Source organism: Nyctereutes procyonoides, unplaced genomic scaffold (genome assembly GCF_905146905.1).
Source record: "Nyctereutes procyonoides isolate TBG_1078 unplaced genomic scaffold, NYPRO_anot_genome, whole genome shotgun sequence".
Taxonomy (NCBI): domain Eukaryota; kingdom Metazoa; phylum Chordata; class Mammalia; order Carnivora; family Canidae; genus Nyctereutes; species Nyctereutes procyonoides.
The window spans coordinates 16040598-16066240 of record NW_026575137.1 but is presented as its reverse complement, the minus strand read 5'-3'; the positions used below and the strand labels follow the sequence as shown (position 1 = coordinate 16066240).

The following is a 25643-nucleotide window of genomic DNA, read 5'->3' as shown; positions in this document are numbered from 1 at the left end:
GTATTTTTGAAATGGAAGTGAATTATATTCATTTTGTTTTAAAGGTTTTTCAAAATAAATATTTATTACCCATCAAAACAAATAGAAAAAGGATTATAACAAAATTAGGTTTTAAAATTGCTACAAAAGTCTACCACAAAGCACTCATTAGAATATTCCTTATAAAACTTTAAAAAAATCAATAAATCTAGAAACCCTGAATGATTCTTATAAAATGAGAAATCTAAAAGCAACCTAAATGCTCAATAACCAAGAGACGACTAAATTGAGGTATAGCCATGCAATGTAATTTTCTTAAAGTAATCTCTACCTCTAACATGGGGCTTGAACTCACAACCCCGAAGTTATGAATCCCATGCTCTATTGACAGAGTGTGCCAGGTGCCCCTGTAATATTTTTATTCACCAAAAATCATAAAGAGAAATGGCAGCAAGGAAGTATTTGCAATATGGTATGAAGTACAAATTACATGGAGATAGTATGTACATATGTGAACAGAGGCCACAGAAGTAATTATTCCAAAATGAAAACTTCCTCTGGGTGAGTGGTGAAGTTGTACTCCATTGACGGGAACACAGGGAGACAATGAGAATAGCAACAGGCTGAATCCCAAAGTGAGTGTGGAAATACTATGTTCTCTCCCCTCTTCATACCAACAAGGAGAGTCTCTGGGGTCAGACAAAGGAGGGAGGCAGGGCTGCAGGATCTACCTTGTAGTAGTCATACAGTAGGCCCAGGGCAGCAGCACTGTCCTCATCACCGTTAATGCTCATCATCGCCTTGGTGGCCGCCGTCAAGGGATTCTCCAAATATGACTTCCAGGCTTCATCCTCACTGGTGTAGGCTCTTCTGGTATTGAATGGAGGGTCACTGGGCATGGGCACTAATGCCACCAGTCGTTTATTACTGGAAAATAAGAGAAGTGTGGGGTTCATTATCAGAGAAATGTTCCTTTATCCACTAAAAATACATACATTAAATGGTTCATTTGTACTTCCCTAGAATGGAGAAGGGAAGTAGATGCCACATTGCATTTATGGAGCCCTGAGAAGTAATGATGGTCTTTACAAGGTTGGATAAGTAATGCAAAGTGATTCCCTCCACACTTGATTTTTCCTATTCTGTCATTCTAGGAGCCAAATCATTTTTATTTGACTACTCTTTATTACTGAATATTAGAATGCATGTGACCCTGTGGGAAGCAGGACATTTAACTCTCTGGGTTGTAATTATACATAAATAAATAAATATGTATAATATATTAAATGCAGTCAATACATTAGCAATTACCAAAAACTTTTATCTAGTTTAACCTACATTTGAAATTGCTTGCAAATTATAAGCCCATCCAAGTCTCTTAATTAAAAATGGCAGAAGCTATTTTGTAAGTAAGACATTGCTGATATGCTGCATGATAAGAATATGAAGCAACACACAGACTCTATATGAGAATTTTGTGTTGCCCCCAGGATCATATTGAAATGACACAGAAGCTCCAGGCTATAAAATCCTCATGGAGAGTGAGGAGAGTATCTAGAGAATTTTCAGTAGAAACAGAAAGGGGATGGAGTCATTTATCAATCCAAACCAAGCCAAACTTGGGTAAAGTAGCAATTGACAAGGCAATTTCTTGCAGAGGATGTGACAGTGACTCAAATACCCAAACACAGTGACAGTCCTCAGCAGGTCCCTGGGCCGGGACTAGAGGAGCCTGGAGAGGCTTTGGCATTTGTTTCCTGGCCCTCTACTGTTTGTTCATTGAAAAAGAACCAAAATGTAACGATGACATATTGTAATTCAATAACCACTACAACTCTTAATAACATCATACAGACAAGTGACAGGACTGGTGAAGACAACACCTGAACTAATGAATGGAAACTGAGCCACCATGGGTCCTTTATGGTCACTCAGCTCTAACCTTTCCTTTCAGAGGAACCTTTCTGCTGACACTCCTATGGGACCTTCCAATGGGAGATGGTCTCTCAGCTCACTCTGTGATAAAGAACTGGTGTGCACTCTCGATAAAGACTGCATGGAAGGCCCTTTCTGTGCTGGCACAGTGCCATGCCTGTGTGAGGTCAGAAAATGACAGTCATTGGTGGTAAGATCTATTAGGGAATGACACTGGGAAATCCACATTTAGTAGAGTGGAATTCTAGGCTAGATAGACTCCAAGCCCCTGACTTCAACTCTGTGCTGGTGTTTGGTGAAACTGTTTGGGAAGAAAGAGATGATAATGAGTTGCAAATGAAGTGGATTAAAAGGGTCTTAATAAGGTTTCTGGAAGTAAAGGGGGAAAACCCTAGTGGAAGGTTTTCCTGAGCATGAGGCTGTGAGGTGACATGGACTGGCAGTGGGTACTGGAAGTGAGTCCTTGCTCACCATTTACAGATACAGAAAACTTTGAGTTTCAGCTTTTTCATGCCTTAAATAAGGACAGCAACACCCACCCTACCAGGCTCACAGTATGCCTGTGAGAAACAAATAACATAATAGAGAAAATAGAGTTCTAAATTACATGGTGCTATACAAATAGCAGGTACAATGATGAATGCAGTTCTTTGTTTCTATGAAGTTTCTGGTGCAACAATTTTTGGTGAAGTCAGTTATAGTTTAAAAGTGTTAAAGATAACCATGTTACGGGGAAACTGAAGTTGTTCGCTTAGCAATACTCCTTAAGTATTTAACGCAAACTCGATAGGAGCCAGGCCTTATGCTAGTCATCAAGGATGCAGCATGGCACAGGAAACAGATGTTGTCCCCCTGACCACATAGCTTATAACCAAGTGGAGAGATAGCACCACCATTACAAGAGCAACAGTTGAGAGAAAGGGAAATGGACAGTGCCATGAGGGTATATGACAAAGGGGACCAACCTAACTCAAGAATCAAAGAGGAGCTGAAGTTTCAACAAAGACCTAAAGGTAGGGATGTGGTGGTCCATGCTGAAATGGGTAGATGTGGAAAATATTTTGCAAAATGAAGGATGTTTGGGTAATTCGGAATAATGGAATATTTGACAAAAGGAGCACATTTCTATTCATTTTGGAATCAGCTAGAGAAATTTATACTATTCCAATCTAACAGTAAACTAGCATTTTCATGTTGTAAAAATTACTCATTTACATAGGATAGAGTTGGATTTGGGGACAGAAATGTTGGTGACATGCTAAGAGTCTATCAGTGGAAGAAATGAGGCCTCTGGGGAGAACCAAGACAGCAGAGATGGTAAGCCCAGGTGTGGCAATGCCACCACCACCCCTTCTGCAGTTGTTCAACTGGGGCCATCCTGGGTGATTCCCCCATGTAGAGAGGGAGACAGCAAATTCTGAAACCCCATCTGTGCCCATGAGGGTCCAGCCATCATGCAGCCTTCCTAAAATGCTCATCCTACAGGAAGAAATAAGAAATGAGAGCTTCATGTTATTTGCAGTGACCTCATTATTGAAAAAGATTTGGATCTGATTCTCTTTGATGACTGAGAGAAGCATATATTGCTGGGGGAAAAGAAGGTGTTAATTACAACACTGGCTAATTTCCAAAAGTCTGGCAGGAAGTGCCAGGCTGCAGGATAAGAGCCAACTCCTGGTTTGCATTTAGTGGTATCCTGATTCACTGGAGAGATTTTCTTCAAGTCTTCCTTCTTCAAGTCCCTACTCCTCCACCCTGCTGAGTCTTCTGGAGTGCCGATTTCATTGGTTCTTAGCACAAATGTTCAGTCATAAATTTAGATTCATCAGCCTTACCCCTATGATGAAATGGTTGATGAATCCTTACATGACTAGTGGAAAGAGATATTCTGGGAAAGTACAACTTGACTAGCTGTTTACTTTCACATTTTTGATGGCCAAAGGAGCCTTTTATGCTCTTTTCTGTAACTGCATAATGACTCTGATTTTTGTTTTTTGGCTTTGGGTTTTTTTGTTTGTTTGTTTGTTTGTTTCATAAACTATAATCTCTGGTACAGAGCATTGTTGAATAAAGCTTGGTTTAATAAAAAAAAAATAATAATCTCTAGTACACTAAGCAAACGTGTAGCTGTATAAAGACAGGAAAGTTTTACAGAGCAGATTTTACCAGAGTTTGGAACACATTCTGGAGCTAAGTTTCGTCAATCGATCTTTTGGAATGGCAGTTCTACTTTATCTCTGGTCAATTTTTTAAACATTCTTTTTGTAGTTTTAGGTATAGTATGTTCTGGGTAGCCTCAAACACAGGACTGTAAACAGCAGCATAAACTCCATCCCTGATCCTTTGGAGAAAAGTTTACATTAACACCTAAGACCCATTCACAGCAAGGCTAAAGGCTGTTTTAGGTCACACATACAACTTTGTGTTCTCCTTTTTTTCTTTAATCCACTGCTTCACTTCGTGGATGTTGAGAAACCAGTTGAGAGATGAGTCATCAGCGGAAGTAGGGAAAGAGGTGGAGCAATCATGTGATTGAGATCACAACTCAGGAGTCAGGAAAAGCTCCAGATCTCCGCCAGAGGCAACCTACCATCCCCCCTTGAGCATTAGCAAGAGTCTAAGGCAGGAATGCTTTGCTAGGGAGAAGCCAATGAACAGTAGCGTACCAAGTCTTTACCTTCTAAAAATATGTGCAGTAATAGTCAATAAAACCAGACATAAATCTGTTCCACTTGGGACCACAGGACAAAAATGAGGGCATGACATATTCACACAAATTACCACTTTCGATCCATTTCTCATCATCCATTTCTTTTATACCTCCTAAAAGGTCGCCGTTGGTTTTTGTGGGTTTTTTGTTTTGTTATTGTTGTTGGGGTGGTGGGGTGTCAATCCAGAGGGAGGATGGTATTGGAGTTGAATAAATCTCAGTTTTAATTTCAGTTTTGTCAATTGTTGAATTTGAATGAGTTACTTTCCTTCTCTGGGCTTCCTTCTTCATCTGTAACATGGTATCAATCTCTCATAGCTGTTATAAAGGAATAACTCAGATATTTATGGCACATAACATAAATAGTTCAATTAATAATAGTTGGAAGTATTACTTATCTCTAAGAATGATTCTATTCATCACCATTAATTCTATTAATTATTTTTATTTAGAAACAATTATGTTATTTTTCTGTTCAAAAATCCAATAGACAGTTCCCAGTTTTTAATCTCTTTGAATTTTCTCAGACTTTTCTTACTTCTGTAGAATCTTGCCTTGCCTGGCTTCCCAGACATTGTAGGAAGGTGGTTCTTCTCTGCAGCTCATCATTCTTTCCTAGTTTTTATTCCACCTCAACTCTCCTCCTATTCCTCTAATTCTGATAATCCTGGGGTCTTTGCTCTTTTGTCTCCATTGTTGATTCTTATGACTTTCATTGATTTTCTACCTTAATGACTAACATGTATATTGCCAGAGAGCCAGTTCTGCACTTTCTGCTCAGATGCTCTTAAACTAAACATATCCAAACTAAGCTAACCACCATTTCTCAATTGGGCACTCCTCACCATCACCTCTGTCTCTGGTCGTCTAGAATCAAATCTTGTGTACTAGTTTAAAATACAGACTCTGGAGACATAAAATCTTGTGTACTAGTTTAAAACACAGTCTGAAAAAAAAAAAAAAAACACAGTCTGGAGACATAAATCCTGGCTGCACTACTTACTAGCTGTGTAACCCTGGACCAGTTAGTTCATCTTTCTGTATTATCAATCAGTTTCCTCACTTGTAAAATTGGGATATACCCCCAAATGAAGTAGAATAATGATATCCTTAGTATTTTTGTCAGAATTAAACACAGACACAGTGTAAAAGCTGCATACCCATGAGCTAGTGTTATTTCTCTTTGCCCTTTACACAGAGTCAATTACCATATTCCATCCTCATAGCTTTGGTCTTCTCTCTTCAGACCTCCACCCAGTCTCCCTATCGTTCAAGTTTCCCCTCTTCAATCCAGATTGTAGCCCTGTGGAATAATCTTCCCAGAACATCTAAGTAGAAGTTATAGTTTCAAGAGTGATACAGGGAATGGGAGGAGCCATATTTTTCATGTTTTCATAAAATCAATTTATGATGTACTTGTAAAGTTGGTTGTGAGCTATAAAGTGCTACACAAATGTAGGCTGCCTTTATTTTAGGAAGTATAACTGTACATTTAACCAGCATTGATCATATATAAACTTTCTCTTACCTCCTAATTCTCACCAATTAAATTAAGGATTCATTCTTCTATTCTCCTTAAATTTAAGCTACAACACTAGGAAACCAAGCAGATTTACATAACAGACCAGAGGCAAAACAAGGGAAGACTAAAATCCAATCAGTAAAGGTCTGAAAGTCATGGGCCATTCTCCTACTCTGTTGTCCATCATCCTCAACAGTGACTTGAGTTGGGGACATAATAATTTTTCCACTCGTGACAAACCACATCCCTCTCTCTCAGAAGTGTAGCTTTTATATCATTCTCAGGATTTCATGTTATATCCTGTACTTCAATCTCCCCCTCCAAACCCCATTCTCATCTCTTTCTTGTTCTCTCTCTCACACACACAGACTTTATCATGAGATAATATGAATTCTATTCTCCACATAGAATATTTTATCTTACACTCTGAGTGTTCAGCACTTGGGGTTTAGTCTTCCTCTATTTCAATAGCTTGAAGCTGATCCTGTAGCTGATTCCTGGCATATAATTACTTTAGCTCCATGGGTGGAGGTGATGCCATATTCAGACCCTAAACTTAAGAGTGAAGTTTCAAGAAGTGACAATTATTCTTTCTTTTGGAATCTTGGCATTTTCTCCATTAACAAAATAATACTTGCAAATAGAAACTGGTGAACTAATCATCCTAGCCAGGGTTAAAATCACTGTTTAAATGCCAATGATGTTAGTCATTCCACTGCTGTCTTCCTTCAGCAGTGAATATTCTTTTGATGCTTGCTAGAGGAAATCACAAGAGATAGCAGACAGCTTCCATGTTAGAACAAGAGTTGAAATTTATTAGGAAGTATCTACACTGAGCACTTGTTCTTAATGACTCTAACCTTAGCCTTTGACCTCATACATATAGAATTCTAGGAAAATGAAATGAATCCACGAGCCTCGGGTAATATTGATAATCTTCATATTAATGACAGTTATATATTTTAAAAAGAAAAGATCCGGGGATCCCTGGGTGGCTCAGTGGTTTGGCGCCTGCCTTTGGCCCAGGGTGTGATCCTGGAGACCTGGGATCAAGTCCCACATCGGGCTCCCTGCATGGAGCCTGCTTCTCCCTCTGCTTGTGTCTCTGCCTCTCTCTCTCTCTCTATCATGAATAAATAAATAAAAACTTAAAAAAAAAATCCAATTAATTCAATATGCATAATATCATGCCCTTCATCACGCAAAATGGATAGGTTTTAAAATTATAAACTTTAGTGAGGGTGCCTGGGTGGCTCAACGGGTTGTGTCTGCCTTCAGCTCAGATCATGATTCCAGGGTGCTGGGATCAAACCCAGTGTCCATGGCTCAGTGGGAGCCTGTTTCTCCCTCTCCCTCTGCTGCTCCCCCTGCTTGTGCTCTCTCTCCATCAAATAAATAAAATATTTTGAAAAAAAATAAAAAACAAAAAAATCATAATAAACTGTAAAACAAAACTTATGTTTATTGAAAATAATAGTTTCACTTTATATATACTCATTGCCAAATATGCTGATTCACTGGTTGACGCTTATTACCTCTCTCTCCCTTCTCCTCCCTTCCTCCTTCCCCCGCCCTCCTGCACCTTTCTCTCTCTCTCATTGGTGTCCCAGCTTTGCTAGTGTCCTTAGTCCACCTACTAAGTAAACCAGAACTGAGTCGGAGAGAATAAGGAAAATAACTAAGATATAGAAAAGGCAAAACACAGGGCACTAGAAACAACCATAAGGAGAAAGGTATTACAATTGGAAGTGGAAGGAAGAAGACAAGAAAGAATCACAAAGTAAAAAGATTTTGCAGAGATCTCAATCTGTGTTAAACTAAAACTGGTTAACATGTGTTTGCCTGTAAATCAAAATTCAAAATGTTACCAGTGATCAAATGTGAGTTTTTATTTGCTTCTTTCTACTTTTACACTTTTCAAATAGTGTTCAATAATAAGTCACGCATACTTAGAGAGCACCTCCCATATGCCAGATATGAGTTTTCTAAACCCCTAACATGGGTTAACCATTTATTCCTTACAATAGCCTTAAAGTCAGGCAATGGTAATGATGCCCTTTGCACAGGTGAACACACTGAGCAGAAAGTGCTAAGTAATCTGCCCGAGGTCACATAGCAATAAGCTCAGAACTGCATCCCAGAGGGTGAGCTCTTAAGCATCCTTCCCTTCTGCCTATTCTTGACTATGCTGTACTTTCATAATCAGAAAAAAAAATAAAGTCACTTGAAAAGAAGGAACAAGAAAACAGTCTGGATACAAGAGTCCAAAATCACAAGGGATTTCTTACATGGAAGGAAATGAGAGGATGTCCGAATTCAGAGTACTAGAAAAATTGTGCAAAAGGGAAGTCTATAAGGTTCTTGAAAATAAAGACAACATGTTTAAATTACTTGTAGAATTCCAAGGTACTAAAACATTCTGCAGGCTCCATATCATATTAAGCAACACAAATAAATTGGGGGGGTGGGTAGAGGAAGGGTAGTAACTCCTCCTTAATTCATCTTCAGCGTGACATAGATAGAGGCCATCTGTTTTTAAATATCCTGTGAAAAATGTCAAAAACCTGAGATGACAGAAATGTAAATAGTTAGAATATATTAGATATACTATATTTAGATAGCAACCAAAACTACAATTTTTAAAGGAAAAAAATCATTTTTAAACTAACTTCATTTTACAAATTAAAAAAAAAGAATCAATTGTTTGGAGGAACTTACCATGCTCAAATCTCTAGCAGATAAAACAAAATACAAAAGCCTCTTTAAAGGCTGCAGGACAGACTTCTATCTCAAATCATTCTATGCATGTACTTCTATCTCAAAGATTTCCCTGAAGTGAGAGAAGTAACCATGTATATAACCAATGTCAAAATAGAAATTTTAGTGCAATTCTAAAAAATAGAAAGCAAAAGAGTTTGGAATGGAGGAGAAACCAAAATCAAGAAGACCACACCCCAACTCTGGGGGAAGAGGGATTGATGTGAAAGTGAGAACTGGTTTCTGAGCCCAGAAAACTGTAACACAGAGCCTTTGGCATCCATGACCAAGCCAGTTCCTACATGGTGTATCCAGAGGAACTAGATGCAGCATTCAACATTCACTTTTTTTTTTTTTTTTTTTTAGAGCGAGCCAGGTATTAGAAGGGGCGCAGAAGGAAAGGGAGAAAGAATCTTAAGCAGACTCTACATCTGGTGCAGAGCCTGACACAGGGCTCAATCTCACAACCCTGAGATCATGACCTGAGCCAAAATCAAGAGTTGGACACTTAGCTGACTGAGCCACTCAGGCACCCCAACATCTACTTCTTAAATACAGAAGAAGTTTGCCTTTGGGGGGCCCTAGGACCAGAGAGAGAAATAATTCGATGAAATGCCTAGAGTAACTTCAAAGTACCAAATGGGAACAAAGAAAAAAAATTCAGCCTAAATCAGGAAAATCCTCTAATGTGTTCAATTCCCACTTTACCCCCTTGGACCTCACTTGTACACACAAAGAGTACTCTTCCAGGTACCCTCAGCACCTGTGGGCCACTCCTTCCACTAAAGAGAACAGTCCACCCTGGGAAGAGTGAGCTCCACTCAGCTAACAAACATTGCCAGCTCTGAAAGGTAAGTAGTCACACTCTTCACCTTTAATAGGAGAACTAACAATCACCAGATATTTAAGGAAACCTAACATGAATGAAAGAGAACTCCAACAGCTTACTGATGAGGAAAATAATTAATGTTGGATATTAAAAAATAATGTTAAAAAAAGATAATGCATCTACAAAGTAAATGTAGGAGACTATGAAAAGGAAATAACCATACAAGATACAGAATTCCAGGAATCAAAAAAAATTCTATGAGGGTTAGAGCAAAAAAAATTAATAACCTGGGAGAACAAGGAAAGGAATTTTGCCAATTTTTTTTTAACAAGGGAACTATGAGATCCCTATAGTTTAAAACCATAAAGAATAGATTTGGGGGCATAATGTTCAATTAACAAGAGTTACAGAAGAAAGCAATGACGATGATGGAAAGGAAAAATAAATAATCAGAAATAATAGAAGAAAATGTTCTTCAGCTTTAGAAGAACTTTAGCCTTGAGAATGAAAGGCTCCAGAGTACCGGAAAGGATAATAAAAATAAACACATCTATCCATATCCTGCAAAACTTCTTTGTTAAAAATTAAATGGAAAATGCTACAAATGGAAAAAGAACTAAGTAACTTTCAAAAAAAAAAAAACAAGAAACAGTCAACTAACTTTTCGTCTATATCACTAAATTCTGAAAGAGAAGAGACAGGAATCTGAATGTGGAACTGTGAACACAGCAAAAGAAAAGATCAATTCTGTGTGATGGCAAATTCTGTGTGATGGCAAAATAAAATGAGAGGATTCAAAATCTATTCTACTCATACATCACTTTTTAAAGAATGATTCCTCATTTTAAGGTGAAAACAGTCATGGGTAGTGAAGAAAAGTGACACAGCAATCAGTATCAAGTTAGTAAAATGTTCTCTCTTTCTCTCTCTGTGACTATCATAAATAAATAAAAATTTTAAAAAAAGTTAGTAAAATGTTAAATTCATTGTAAATAATTTCAGATCACAGAAATAAAATTTATACCACTAAGAAAGGACTGTTAAGAATAATACCAAATGGTGTATGGAAATGTTGAATCACTAACGTGTACCTGAAACTATTACACTGTAGGTTAACCAACTAGAATTTAAATAAAAATTTTAAAAAGAAATTTATCTGAGAAAACATCTTTGTGGTGAGAAAACTCTCATTTTAATCATTTCATCAGTTTGGATTATTAGAGGCAGTATTCATTTTGCTAAGAGAAAAAGAATAATACCAAATTCAAAGGAAATATCCGAGAAGTAATAGGAGAGTAACTATTTGAAAAGTATACTGAAAATCTTGCTTTGTATAGAGGACCAGTAATGGATAATGGTTCATTCTTGATACTGATAGAAACTATAACTTTAAATATTTTTATTAAAAACTCCATGATTACAATTACCAGGATAAAGATAAGATGTAGAAATTTTGTAACAGCAATTCTCATAACATGGTCTGCAAACCCCTGGGGTCTCTTAGATATTTCAGGGATTCAAGAGGTCAAAATCATTTTTGTAATAATACTAAGACACTTTTTGTCTTATTCACTCTGTTGACATTGGCACTGATGGTACAAAGCTAATGGTGGGTAAAAGTTTTCACTCCTGACATGAATCAAGGCAGGGACATTGAGTCATTGTGTTCTTACTGACACATATTCACAATAAAGACAAACCAAGCAAACAAACAAGCAAAAGTACTACTTGGGAATGTCCTTGATGAAGCAGTATGAAATATTAATTTTATTAATTTCAAACTCTGGATACACATCTTTCTAATATTCGTTGTGGGAACATGGACAATACCTACAAAGCATTTCTGCCCACTGAGGAACATTGATTGCCTCAAGGAAAAGCATTTGCGCAATTGTTTGAGTGGAAGCTGAACTAGCTGCTTTTTTTTCACAACTGAACTTTTACATTAAAGACAGACAGGGGGCACCTGGTGGCTCAGGGGTTGAACGTCTGCCTTCAGCTCAAGTTGTGATCCCAGGGTTCTGGGATAGAGTCCCGCATCGGGCTCCCCGTGAGCAGCCTGCTTCTCCCTCTGCATGTGTCTCTGCCTCTCTCTGTGTGTCTCTCATGAGTAAATAAATAAAATATTAAAAAAAAAAAAAAGACCAACGAACTATGCTTTCAGACTTGAGTGTTTGGCTGACATCTTCTCAAAAAGAAACCAAGTGTGACTCCGTCACTTCAAGGAAAACAACTGGCAGTATTTGTCGCCAATGATAAAATTTGAGCTTTCAAACCAAAATTATAATTTTTAAAAACTTGCATCCACCATTACTGATATGCTTCCTAAGAGATAAGGATTTCCAAAGAGATCGATGGAGATATTAACAGATGTGATTTTTTATTAATGTATCATGAAACATGTTAACATTTGGAAGATCTGGGATCCCTGGGTGGTGCGGCGGTTTGGCGCCTGCCTTTGGCCCAGGGCGCGATCCTGGAGACCCAGGATCGAGTCCCACGTCGGGCTCCCGGTGCATGGAGCCTGCTTCTCCCTCTGCCTGTGTCTCTGCCTCTCTCTCTCTCTGTGTGACTATCGTAAATAAATAAAAAAAAAAAAATTAAAAAAAAAAAAAAACATTTGGAAGATCTGAATAACTTAGTCAACCAATATTACTAAATACCAACACATGACATTATGAAATCACACACATGTAAAATATCCATTCAAAGTGCAAGACAAACCTAGGGACTATAATGTCACAGAAAGTTCACTGTATGATTTTGGTTTCCACACTGCAACTAACCTTTAAAAAGAAATCACTTGTCAAATTTTGAGACCATATCAAAGAATATCTACATTGTCTGGAAAGGCTATAAAAAATGCTTTCTTTTTCTAACTATCAGTGTAAAGCTGGACTCTGTTCATACAATTCAAACAAAATAACATTTTGCAACAAACTGAAGCAGATGAGAACCCAGCCTTCATCTATTAAGCCAAGTATTAAAGAGAATGGCAAAACGTAAAACAATACCACTCTTTTCACTAAATTCTTTTTTCAGATTATTTAATTTTTCACTTTATGTTAATATGTATTAGGTATATAATTATTATTTTAATTAAGACGTAAATATATCTTTAAAAATTGCTCATCTTTAATTTCTAATATGGAAGGCTCAACATGTATCTATTTACAATCCACACAAACAGTCTTTTCAGGGACTTCAATAATTTAAGAGTGTAAAGGGATTCTGAGAACAAAACATTTGAGAACTGCTATTCTAGAGAATTGCTAGAGAAAAATAACAGTAAAAGAAATATCTTTCAATGAAAAAATAAGAATAAAAATGATGATATAGCACGGGGATAATAAGAACCTATATATCAGGGATCCCTGGGTGGCGCAGCGGTTTGGCGCCTGCCTTTGGCCCAAGGCGCGATCCTGGAGACCCGGGATCGAATCCCACGTCGGGCTCCCGGTGCATGGAGCCTGCTTCTCCCTCTGCCTGTGTCTCTGCCTCTCTCTCTCTCTCTCTCTCTCTCTGTGTGTGTGACTATCATTAAAAAAAGATATTTAAAAAAAAAAAGAACCTATATGTCAGCAATTGCAATAGTGAAAATGATTTAACCTTGCCTTTAAAAGATAGATGCTTTCAAAATGAATTTTAAAAGAGAAAGCTCCCATGATACATAAGAAATTTTTAAGCTCCCATGATACATAAGAAAATTAACACTGTATTGGGCCATTAAAAAAGACCGTCTATTTCAAAGAATTCTTATAATATCAACTTAATTCTCTGACCACACATAATTAAATTCTAAATCAACAAAAAAGATGGATTCTAAATGCTCTACAATTAAAAATTACAAAACACTCTTCCTAAAAAATAGCTCTTAAGAGAAATTTTTAAAAATTAAAACTAAATGATAAAATACACCCTATACATTGTGAGATATACATAAATCGGCACCTAAAGGTAAAAACATTTTTTAGCTTTAAATGCTTTTATTACAAATGAATAAAAGCTAAAAGTTAAAGAGCAAAGTATACACATTAGAAAAAAAAAGAATTGAACTACTCCAAAGAAAGAAGAATCTACTAAAGATAAAACAAATTAAGACATAAAAAGGACAAATTAAATCAAAAGTCAGTTCTTTGAAATGACAAAGAAAACTAACAAACTGGCAAGACAGTCAAATTTTAGAGAAGAAAAGAAGACATCATTTCAGATGCAGTACACCTAAGAGTTTCTGAATTCCTTAGTACTATAATAATACATTTGAAAACTTAGACAAAATGGAAACACTTCTAGAAAAAATATAATCAAAACTGATTCAATTATTTGGAAAGAGAAAAAAGTTAACTTTACAGTAGAGAAACTTGTCAGCAGCTACTTAGCCAAGTCATGAAGGTTGACATCACTAATGATGTCATTCACATGCTGACATGATGCGACAAGGACACTTCACCTCTGCGGTGTTCTTTTCTAAAAATCCGTAACTCCAGGCTAATTATGAAAAAAACCTCAGACACACCCAAATGGAAGGGCATTCTGCTAAATAACTGATTATTGATGATTATCCTATTACAGTGTTTAATCAAGTAAGTGTGCGAGTCAATAAGTAAGGAAATAAGGTCATGAACTAGAAAAATAAAATTAAAACAATGAACATTTGCAGATGGAACTGTCAGTGATTTGTCTCTATTTAGATTTTAGTTAATATTGTTTATGCAACTGAATATAAATGAAAGAAAAGACCATCCAAGCTGATAGACAAGTACTGGATTGAAGGAATTAGCTTAAAAGAACTAATAAGCTGGGCATATTCTTCTCTGTGGCATCCAGAATTCTTTTTTTTTTTAATTTTTTTTTTATTTATTTATGATAGTCACACACACACACAGAGAGAGAGAGAGAGAGAGAGAGGCAGAGACACAGGCAGAGGGAGAAGCAGGCTCCATGCACTGGGAGCCTGACATGGGATTCGATCCCGGGTCTCCAGGATCGCGCCCTGGGCCAAAGGCAGGCGCCAAACTGCTGCGCCACCCAGGGATCCCAGCATCCAGAATTCTTGATCTTCCTTTCTCTGCTTCACACATAAAGACTGGTCACAGCAACCTTTATTTGACTCGTTGCTCCAAAGCATGAGGCTTCTACTGTGCGCCTTTCCCTCTTCACCCCAATGGAAAAACTCCCTCTGATTCCTTTCAAGAATAGATTTCTATTCTGTGAACCCTCCCAATTTGTGACCAAAAGGTCTACTTAGAAGAGAGATGGAATTTTAAAAATCATCTCATATTTTGTGCAAAATATCAGCCAGCTCTTCCTTTCTTCCTTCCATCTTTCTTCCTTCCAGTAATCTTATCACCAGAGCTTCTACTAGAAACCAACAAAAATCTAATCCCAGTGCTCTCATTTGAGGACTTTTTTCCATAATAGGCTCCAATCCTTAGATACAGGAGAACAGGTCTAAAGATGTAACAGAAAATTGTATCATGGAAGGCATGTATTTCATATACAGAGGCACTTCTTTCATAAACCTCAAAATTAAGACATTGATTGACATTGACTGAATGCCAACGATGGGCTGGTTCGCTGTAACTACTGAAATACAGTGATAAAAAGGCACAGACTCAGTCTCTGCCTTGGTGAAGCTTTTGCAGATGAGTACACCACTGCAGATTTGACAAGTGCTAATGAAGAAAAAGCACAGGGCGCTATAAAAAAATTATGTCATGTGGATCCTGTGCTGGCCTCCAGTTCACCGTCCTCCATAATGATCAAGGGCCCACTGCCAGCTCTGAAATCTATCATGATATCTGTGTGAAGGCCATGCTTCCTCATGGACTGCTGCTAGCCAATCATTACACATGGCAGGACTACTAGGACAGACCCAGTCCTGGAAGGCAGGGGACTCCTCTTATGGCTGACTTTGGCTTAAAGATTCCCCAGTGATGGGGTCCCTGGGTGGTTCAGTGGTTTAGCGCTGCCTTCAGCCCAGGGTGTGATCCTGGAGACCAGGGATCAAGTCCCATGTCGGGCTCCCTGCATGGGGCCTGCTTCCCCCTCTGCCTGTGTCCCTGCCTCTCTCTCTCTCTCTCTGTGTGTCTCTCATGAATAAATAAATAAAATCTTCAAAAAAAAAAAAAAAAAGACTCCCCAGTGGCCTTGCTGAACCTTCCTTAGAATACAGGGGAGTCGAGCAGCCCGGGTGGCTCAGTGGTTTAGCGCCGCCTTCAGCCCAGGGTGTGATCCTGGAGACCCGGGATCAAGTCCCACATCGGGCTCCCTGCATAGAGCCTGCTTCTCCCTTGGCCTTGCGTCTCTGCCTCTCTCTCTCTCCTCTCTGTGTATTCTCATGAATAAATAAATAAAATCTTAAAAAAAAAAAAAAGAATACAGGGGAGTCTTGAGGGTTTCCACTCAACACACCTTGCCGCTCTCCTTCACTGAGAGCCCTTCCCATCACTGCCAGCTTCCTCTCCCATGTTTTCTCACAGGTGGTTGCCCTAATGAAATTCTTGCAGGCTTAATTCCATCTTTGAACCTTCATCTCAGAGAGTGCAAACAAACACAGGCCCTAGTTTAGATTGAGATGAGCTGTTTAGGATTGGGTTACTGGGGAACTAAGACTCTGGGGTGTCTGGGTCAGTGTCCGACTCTTGATTTTGGCTCAGGTCATGATTTCAGTGTCAGAAGATGGAGCCCCACGTCAAGATTCTCTCTGTCCCAGGGTGCTTGAGTGGCTCAGTCATCAAGCATCTGCCTTCACCGTAGGTCATGATCTCGGTTTCCAGGGATAGAGCCATGTGTCATCAAGCTCCCTTCTCAGGGGGAGTCTGCCCCCTCTCTCTCTGTCCCTCGATCTCTCTCAAATAAATAAATAAAATCTAAAAAAAAAAAATTCTCTTTATCCCTCTGGTCCTCCCAACTCTGCACTTTCTCTCTTTTTAGAAAAAAAAAAAGTGAGACTCGAAGGAAGAGAAATCAGTCAGATGGAAAAAAAAGGAAAAGGAAAGGTGAAGAGGGCATTGCAGGAATAGCATATGTAAGGTCCCTGAAGCAGGATGGACCTTCTCCCAGTCAAGGAACTAACTCAAGGGCAGTATAACTAGACCACAGCATTTCAACAAGGAAGAAAGCAGGCAAAGGCCAGATTATGCAGGGACTTATCATTTAATTCAAGAATTTTAAACTTTCTTCTAGGTGGATGGGGTAGGTAGACAGGGTCTTCAGCAACAGAACCACCTGATCAAATGTGTGTTTTGCAAAGATCACTGGAGCTGCAGTAAATGGATCAAAAAGAAAAGAGGGTGCTAGGAAATCAAGACCACTGAAATGGTCCAGCAAAGAGATAAAGGATTAATCTGAACCTAACAGGAAAAATCTGACATAACATGTGAATTAGTTCATATTCTTCAAAATTAACAGAAATACTCAATGGTAAAAACGTTAGACTACACCTTATCCTTAATAGATAAGGAAATAGATTACAGACCCATAAATGTTACACACGGAAGTAATGTGAAAGCCCATACAAAGTCCACACTATACACTGATAACGCAAGATGTTCCTCCTCTAAAACAAAATAGAGAAAATACGTAGGCTTTACTCTATAATAAACTTCACCTAGGGATCCCTGGGTGGTGCAGTGGTTTAGCGCCTGCCTTTGGCCCAGGGCACGATCCTGGAGACCTGGGATCGAGTCCCTCGTCGGGCTTCCGGTGCATGGAGCCTGCTTCTCCCTCTGCCTGTGTCTCTGCCTCTCTCTCTCTCTCTCTCTCTCTCTCTCTGTGACTATCATAAATAAATAAAAATTAAAAAAAAAAAAAACAACTTTAAACTTCACCTAAAAGAAAAATGCTGGAAATAAGAAAAACCATGAAACTTTGGTTTGCCTCATTAGAATTTTTTAAGATTTTATTTATTTATTCATGAAAGACACAGAGGGAGAGAGAGGCAGAGACACAGGCAGAGGGAGAAGCAGGCTCCATGCAGGGAGCCTGACATGGGACTCGATCCCAGGTCTTGAGGATCAGGCCCTGGGCTGAAGGCTGCACTAAACCTCTGAGCCACCCAGGCTGCCCACCTCATTAGAATTTAAACGGGCTTCTGAGAACACTATGAGAAAAATAAGAACCAATTACTTGTTTATCTTCTTCTGGAAAATTATCAGAAACACTCAGTTATTCCTCTGTGCTTGAAGTTTTAAAAGATTCTCTAATTTTACATTTGTACATGTTATGTGAATGAATAGGAATATGCATATATATATATATATATATATATATATATATATACACACACACTTACATCTTTACATACACACACTTCGGGGTGTGGCGTGTGTGATGTAGGTAAAGGGGAGGAGTGTGCAAAAAGCAGTAGCAGGAAAACCAAATCAAGAAAGGCACAAAAAAAACACTGTGTATAATACAACTACACTGTGCATTTATGTAAATTATGTGTGGGTATAAAATTATATATATTTAAAGAAATTTTAAAAGAATGAAGGAAGGAAAAAGAAGAGTAAGGAAAAGGAAAGAAAAGAAGAGTGGGAAAGAAGGATGGAGAGAAGTAGGAAGGAAAGGGACTGAAGGAATTTCTCTTGGAATAAACAATGTTGGGGCAAGCAGATGAGGGTTTTTATTTCATCTGTGTGTCTGTGTAGTTAGATCCTTACTTGGGACCATTACTATAAACTCCAGACAATTTTTAAATGCAGTTTAGTATTCAATCACACATATTAAAATATAGAATATGTAAATAAATATTTAATTTGTTCTTGGATTTGGGAAGAATTTGTTGAACACAGAAACAATGGAAGAATCCATGAAGAAAAAACAGATAACTCTGACCACTTAAACATTAAAAGTGTGTAAGAATGTCAAGTTAAACACATAGAAGTGAGGCTATAATACAAATTCCCTCTCATAAGACCTAACAAAAATGAGGAAAAAATAGCATATCTGTGTGTGTACCTCAAAATTTCATCAGTGAAGGAGCATGATGCCATGTCACACAGTCCAACAGATGGTGCTTAAAGCGAAGAAACAGAAGGTTTTGGTACCAATGTGCCTCACACAGAGCAATACAGGAGACAGAAATTAAAGCACCAAATTATGGAACATTCTCACTAATATTTCCTTGGTAAGCCCAAGGACAGATGAATAACAGCTTGGGAAAATCTTTTGAGATAAATTATTACTTCCACCATCAGACTTTACCAGAAATGAAAAGGACTTGAGGTCTTTCTCATCTAGGAGAAAAGAGGAAAAGAATGAGCTCAACCATGATACATAATGTGGTTGGTTAAGAGTGAATCATTCAGTACTGAAGGGCCATTGATGGAAAGATAGTAAGTTGTTTCAGTGACTTGCAGGGAGGTCCTAGCAGAAATACCTAAGATGAAGATCAGCAGCATGCCAAATGGTTATGTTCTTATGACCAAACACATGAGGAGAGACTGGAACTCAGGTGGGGCTCCACTAAGGGAAGAGGAGACTGTGTGGGCACTACTGCTGGGTGCCCTAGCAAGTATACTTTTATAATGGGAAAAGCCAATGGAAGTTTAATAAGTGATAATTAGGAGGGAAGAGATACTAGAGAGTTCAAAGAGGGCATGCTATATTACAGACAAAGCACAAAATCACAGTGGCTAAACCCACATTATGAATAAAGAGGATCATTTTGAGCCTGGAAGCTCTAGAACATCTAGGACTCTGCTGACACTCCAACTCTCCTGCTAACCACGTGACAAGATCAGTGTGAATAAGCAAGTGTTGGTAAATCCAAGGTTAGCCTTACCTCCCCTGCCTAGAGTCACTGCTGCAGGAAAATGTGTGGTTCTATTCCCTGAAGTCAACCATGTTATGCAGATGCTATAGCCAAATCTGTGCTAAGCCAATTAGAAATAGAGGTGGGGTTGTAGGAGACATAAAGCTTTCTAGGAATTGTAGCTGCTTAATTACAATGCTTGTGAAGCTTGTAACAAACTACTTCAAACATACCTGAAAGTCTGAAGAAAAGACAAATGTCAGTGTGGTAATTTTCATATTAGCCAACCCTCTATGAAAACCTCATCTTGTCTGTCTTGTTGCTAAGGAAAGTGGGCATTTTAAAAAATTACACAGATTCCTCAACAAATGTTAGAATTCTGCCCATTAAAAAAGTCCTACAGAGGTCAATCAAATACAGTGCACACTCTGATTTCTTTGACAGGAAGAAGTCAGTGGACTGCTAGTCAGCACAGTCTTTTGTCCCGGTGGCTTTTGTGACTTGCTGACATTATCGTGGCAGCTGTCTGGACCCTCTCTCTGTCAACTTTGTTGTCCTGGGGGCTCTGGTCTAGCCAGAGGGGTTAGGTTGAATGGAAGAAGAAATTGCTGATAAATATTCCCAGAAGTGAAGAGGAACTTAGCAGAAATGGAAACAAAATGGTAGATAAATTCAGCAAGATTCTTTGAAGGAGGGAAAACTGGAGAAGAGGCAGAGAGACTATTAAAAGCTCTAGCTGAAGTTTCTGACAATTTTCCACTATGAATTACTAACAATGGTGCCAACATTTTCAGGTACCCTTTCCTTTTAACCCAAGTGGCTATCGGGAGTGAGAATGGAAATGAGAGACATGAACAGCTAGGATGACTTTCCTTGGCAGAAGCAGAGGCTCCAGTACTCCCTGGCCACATAGGGAACCGACCTAAAACCAAAAGACACCCCACACACACCAGAAAAGGATGCCTTCCTGCAGATGTAGAGTCAATGCCACACAGAGCATTTCACCAAGTCACTCATAGGCTACACAAGGCCAAGCTGCACTTTTTCCACACTGCCACATCTTCAAGTGCCCAGGCTTCAAGCTGGGTTTAAAAAGCCATGCAAACAGGTCTCAGATGGGGGGAAGACACTAAAGAAATCATTCATTTTGACTATAACAAAACAAGGTCTGAATAGAACAAATCAAGCATGAACAAGTCAAAAAGAAGGGGTATAGAAATAGGGCAAAAAAAAAAAAAAGAAATAGGGCAAAAAATGCTACAGGATATCAAATAACGAAAGAACATAGCATGCATAAGAAAACTGAACTAATCTCTCCCCTCCAAAAAGAATAAAATTCCCAGAAGTTGCTTTCTACTATAAAATATAATAAGAACATGAATTCCATAAAACGAAAGTACAAAGGGGATGGCACAACAGAATTAGCTAGAAAAGATAACTGCAGAGCTAAAAGAGAGGACCAGAACTACAGTATTAGTAGAACAAAAAGGGAACTGAAAATGGAATCAATGACAGGAGAAAAGCCTGAGATAATCCCAGTGAATGTAGAAGGGAAACAGAAATTAAGAGTCACTAGATTTTAGACAATCAGGGACAAAGAGGAACAAATGTGGAGATAATAAATATCCCAGAAGCAGAATGCCAAACGAAGAAAAGGGAAATGGTATAAAGAGTCCTGAGAGACTTTTGGTTAAATATAGCAGGTTGAACATATTATCATAAACCCCACTAAAACGGTAAACAGGTCAAAAGATTGGGAGAGGAGGCAAAAGCCCATCAGATAAATCAATTTAGAGAGAGACGTAAATTAGAAAAGTGGCAACTGCCCCAGCATAGTGGAGTAAATGAAGTTTAATTGCATATAGAGGAATATACAAGGAGCGCATCATGTAGTACTAAAGAACACGAAAGCTGGAGGAACTAGAAGCAAACTGGACCTTGGAATGTAGGAGTGTGGGGAGTGGCTGAAAACAGGAAGCTGGTTAAAAGTAATTGGAAGAGGGGTACCTGAGTGGCTCAGTGGTTGTACGTCTGCCTTTGGCTCAGGTTGTGATCCTGGGGTCGTGGGATCAAGTTCCCCATCAGGCTCCTGCAGCAAGCCTGCTTCTCCCTCCTTCTATCTATGTCTCTACCTCTCTCTGTCTCTCATGAATAAATAAATACAATTTTTAAAAATAATAATAATAATTGAAACAGTGAGCCTCTCTCTCCCTAAATCTCTTTTCCCACCCCCAGTAGTCAGGCATCTACCGTCTACCTCTCCCACATCCTAGCGTAGATGGACAGTGAATTCTCAGGTAATACTGCACACAAAAGGCCCTGGGTTTGGGGGCACCAAGCACTGGAGAGAGATAAGGCCCTTGAATAAAAATAGAGGGACTGTGTGACAAGACAACATAATAAACCATGAGACTCTCCTCACTCTACCAGTTTCCAAAATCCCATTTCCTCACTTATAAGCACAGAGTCCTCTGGAGACAGTCACTGGCTTCTGGAGTCACTAGAGAAAAGACCTAGAGATACTGACTTTGGGGGGTAACCCAAAGAAAACGCACTGCCTGTCACCCTTCAGAGAAATGAGCCAGTCAAGGAGCCAGCCCAATGCTGCCCCGGCTGCCACTCTAGACACACAGCTTCCAACCAGCTACTAAGTAGCTGTTGCACTCAGCCATCAAATACCAAGCCACTAACAGCTCAACAGAGAGGCAAGATCATGATGGTCAACACAAAAGCAGGCTGCAACAAAAACACAAGAAGTTTCAGGTAATAGAGATTCTGCAAAAACCAGAGGAAAATAAATGTAATATCCTCAGAGTGATAAAAGAGCTTACTGCACCTATACTGTAAAAAGAGGAGGCTGTTAAAAAAGAAAGAAGAAACTTTTGTAAACTTAAAAAAAAAAAAAAAGGCATGACTAAAATGTCAAAAATCCTATGGAAAGTTCAGATGATGAAGGTGAGTGCAACTCCAGAAAGCAGAGTAAAAGACAAAGAGACAACAGGAGGGAAAACGTGAGCCAAGCGGAAAAGCAGTCCAAGTGGCCCAGCGTGAGAAAAGTATGAGTTCCATAATGAGAAAAGAGAAATTTTTTTTGAAAGATTTCATTTATTTATTCCCGGGAGATACAGAGAGAGAGAGAGAGGCAGAGACACAGGCAGAGGGAGAGGGAGAGGGAGAAGCAGGCTCCGTGCAGGGAGCCCGACGTGGGCCTCGACCCCGGGTCTCCGGGATCACGACCTGAGCCAAAGGCGGGCGCTAAACCGCTGAGCCACTGGGCCTCGGAGAAAAGAGAACTTCATGCTAGGTGACTATCACAGAAATAACATTAGAAAATTCTCCAGAGGGATCCCTGGGTGGCGCAAGCGGTTTGGCGCCTGCCTTTGGCCCAGGGCGTGATCCTGGAGACCCGGGATCGAATCCCACGTCGGATTCCCGGTGCATGGAGCCTGCTTCTCCCTCTGCCTGTGTCTCTGCCTCTCTCTCTCTCACTGTGTGCCTATCATAAATAAATAAAATTAAAAAAAAAGAAAAAAAAAAAAAAGAAAATTCTCCAGAACAGAAGCACCTGAAGGTCCAGATCAGAAAGTCCGTGGAATACCTAGTACAAAAGCCGGGGCGGGGGGCAACCAAGGTATTAATCATGAAATTTCGGGAAACCAAGGATACGAAGATTTGAAAAGCTTCCAAAGAGAAAAAAAGTCACACGCAAAGGGTCAGCCTCTTGGAATCTAGCCGCTGAAGCAGCTGAAGCAGCGCCTGCGAAACTCTGAGGAAAAAGAATTCCGTATCTAACCAAACTATCGGTCAAGCACGATGGCAGGCAGATAAGTACGTCTAAGGTAGGCGGGGGCTCACGAACGTACCTCGACTCCTGCGCCTGCACCCCGTCTCCGGCACCGCGGCAGCAGGAGGTCCGCGCCCCCAGCACCGCCCCGGGAGCACCGCCGCGGGAGCACCGCCGCGGGAGCAGCGCCGCACGCCGCGCACTCGCACTCACTCGTGCGCAGGTGCCAGGCCGCAGCCCAGGGGTCACGGGGTCACGGGCCTCGCCGGGCGCCTGTGCGCAGGCCTGCGGGCGCCCCCGCCTCCCGAGCGCTGCTCCGCGCCCGCCCGGCCGCCGCCGCTGGCCTCTGCCTGCCTGGACAGGCCTCGAGGGCCGTGAGCGGCCGCGGCGGCGGGCGGCGAGGACCGTGCTGGAGGCGGCGGCGCCGCTCTCCTGTGCCGCGGCCACCCCCGTGCCCTGCACGGCGCCCTGCTTCTCTGGCCCCACTGAGGGATGCCGGCCTTCCGGGTCCCCTGACCCTGTCTCCTCGGCCCTGAGGGTCCGACGGGAAGTGGAGGAGCCTTGGGGGTCAGAGGGACTGGGAGAACCTGAGGGGAGCCAGCCTGCCGGAGCCCCGAGGGAGGCACCCCCGAGTCTTGGGCGCCCCTACACCTCAGCCCAGGCATCAGCGTCGGAGCCTCACCCCCGGAGCAGCCCAGGGCAGGCCCAGCCCGAGGAGCGCAAGGCCAGGCCAGGCCGCCGAGCCTGCGCTGGAGCATCACCTCTGAGTGGGCTCGTGCCCTCTGTGTGCCACCGCAGGACTCAGTGACCCTGGCCTCTGGCTTTCTCTGATGCACCAGGAACCTGAGTGGCTTTGGCTTCCACAGGGGGACTTTGACTACTGGCTATAGCCAGGCCACCAGAACTGAATGGTCCTGACTCTTACCTCTCATTCCTAGCCCAGAGCTTGGGTTCCCCAAACTGAAGCAGGCAGCCTCCCAGTGGGGCCTGAGGAGCCAAACCCGTGGGCTGGTCCCCCTTGGGGCCCCTGCCCCCGCGGCCTGCTCTGCCTTTCCCGGGCAGCCCCTTGACTGGACCTGAGGCTGAAATGTGGAATAGTTTCCTTCTCTTTCCATCTCTCTTCCTTCCTTCCTTCCTTCCTTCCTCCCTCCCTCCCTCCCTCCCTCCCTTTCCTTTTGCCTCAGAGACATCAGAATTAATAACACTATTTTTTATTTTGGTTGGCAAAAAAACCTCTCCATGGTTGGACGTCAGTAGATAACCCCTAAAATGAATGGATGAAGGATTTGTTACTGAGACATAGAGGCGAGTACGAAGGGAAAGTTCAGTATGGCTGCCTCTGGAGACCAGAATCCAGGGAGCACATGGGTCTTAGGAAACTGCTGTTTTTCACAAACCTTTTTAGTATTGTTCAATACTTTAAACGAAGTAATTTTTTTGATAAAAATTAAAAATACATGTTACAAAAACACTGTAGGAGCCATATGAAGCATGTCTGCAGCCCAGAAGCAGCTCATGATGGCCAGTTTTCACCCACTAAACTACCAACTTTCTGGTGAAATAAAGTAGGTGAGTGGGCACAGGACTCTCCTGAGAAGGGGATCATGACCCCTACCTAGCCTGTTCTCTTTGAAAGGCAAAGAAGCATGATGACTAAATTCAGAAGTGGAGACAGACCTCAGGGCTTCTAATCCCAGCTCTGCTGCCAATTAGCTCAGGCATCCTGGGCTTAGTTACTTAACCTTTCTGTGCCCCATTTTCTCATCAAGTTTCAGAGGTCTGATGGGAGAAATAATGGAGTTAATACATGTAATGCACTTAGACTCCTACCTGTGGCACAGTAAGACAATATATTAGCTATTAACATTGACATTTGAAAGTTTGAAATTATTAAGCCATCCCTGGTAGATGGAAGTGGCTGCAATGCCAGTCAGCTGCCAAAAGATACCAGAAGTTTCTTTCTTTCTTTTTTTTTTTTTTTTGGAAGCTTTTTTTTTTTTTTAAAGATTTAAAGATTTTATTTTCTTTAAATAATCTCTGTACCCAACATAGGGTTGAACTTACAACCCCAAGATCAAGAGTCACATGCTCTACTGACTGAGCCAACCAGGTGCCCCACTAGGAGTTTCTACTGGGAACCTCACCAGGAGAGGGGCCCATCAGGCTGACGCCTTGGGTGTGATCTGCAGGTCTTCGTGGGCATCCTACCTGCTTGATGTAGGCAGTCTCTCCTGCCCCAGCCTCCAGCACTATAGGTGTGCCTCAGGGGGGACAAAGCACCCTTAAACTGCCTCTCATCAAAACCTGAAAATTTAGTGACCCACAAACAACACACCTTGGTTTCCAACAGTGACTCCAAAGGACAGC

General features: G+C 40.6%; 1 protein-coding gene across 5 annotated transcripts in view; it reads right to left on the bottom strand.

The window, feature by feature from the left end:
* Window positions 1-25643, bottom strand: part of GRHL2 (grainyhead like transcription factor 2) — a 159972-nt gene that overhangs the window by 110666 nt on the left and 23663 nt on the right. For 4 of the 5 annotated variants that reach the window (XM_055303344.1, XM_055303345.1, XM_055303346.1 and 1 more), the window contains exon 2: window positions 711-906. In XM_055303344.1, the coding sequence (XP_055159319.1) occupies window positions 711-906 (196 nt within the window). Of the gene's footprint in view, window positions 1-710; window positions 907-4734; window positions 4757-25643 lie in introns of those variants that run through there. The other variant, XM_055303347.1, reaches the window with a different exon arrangement.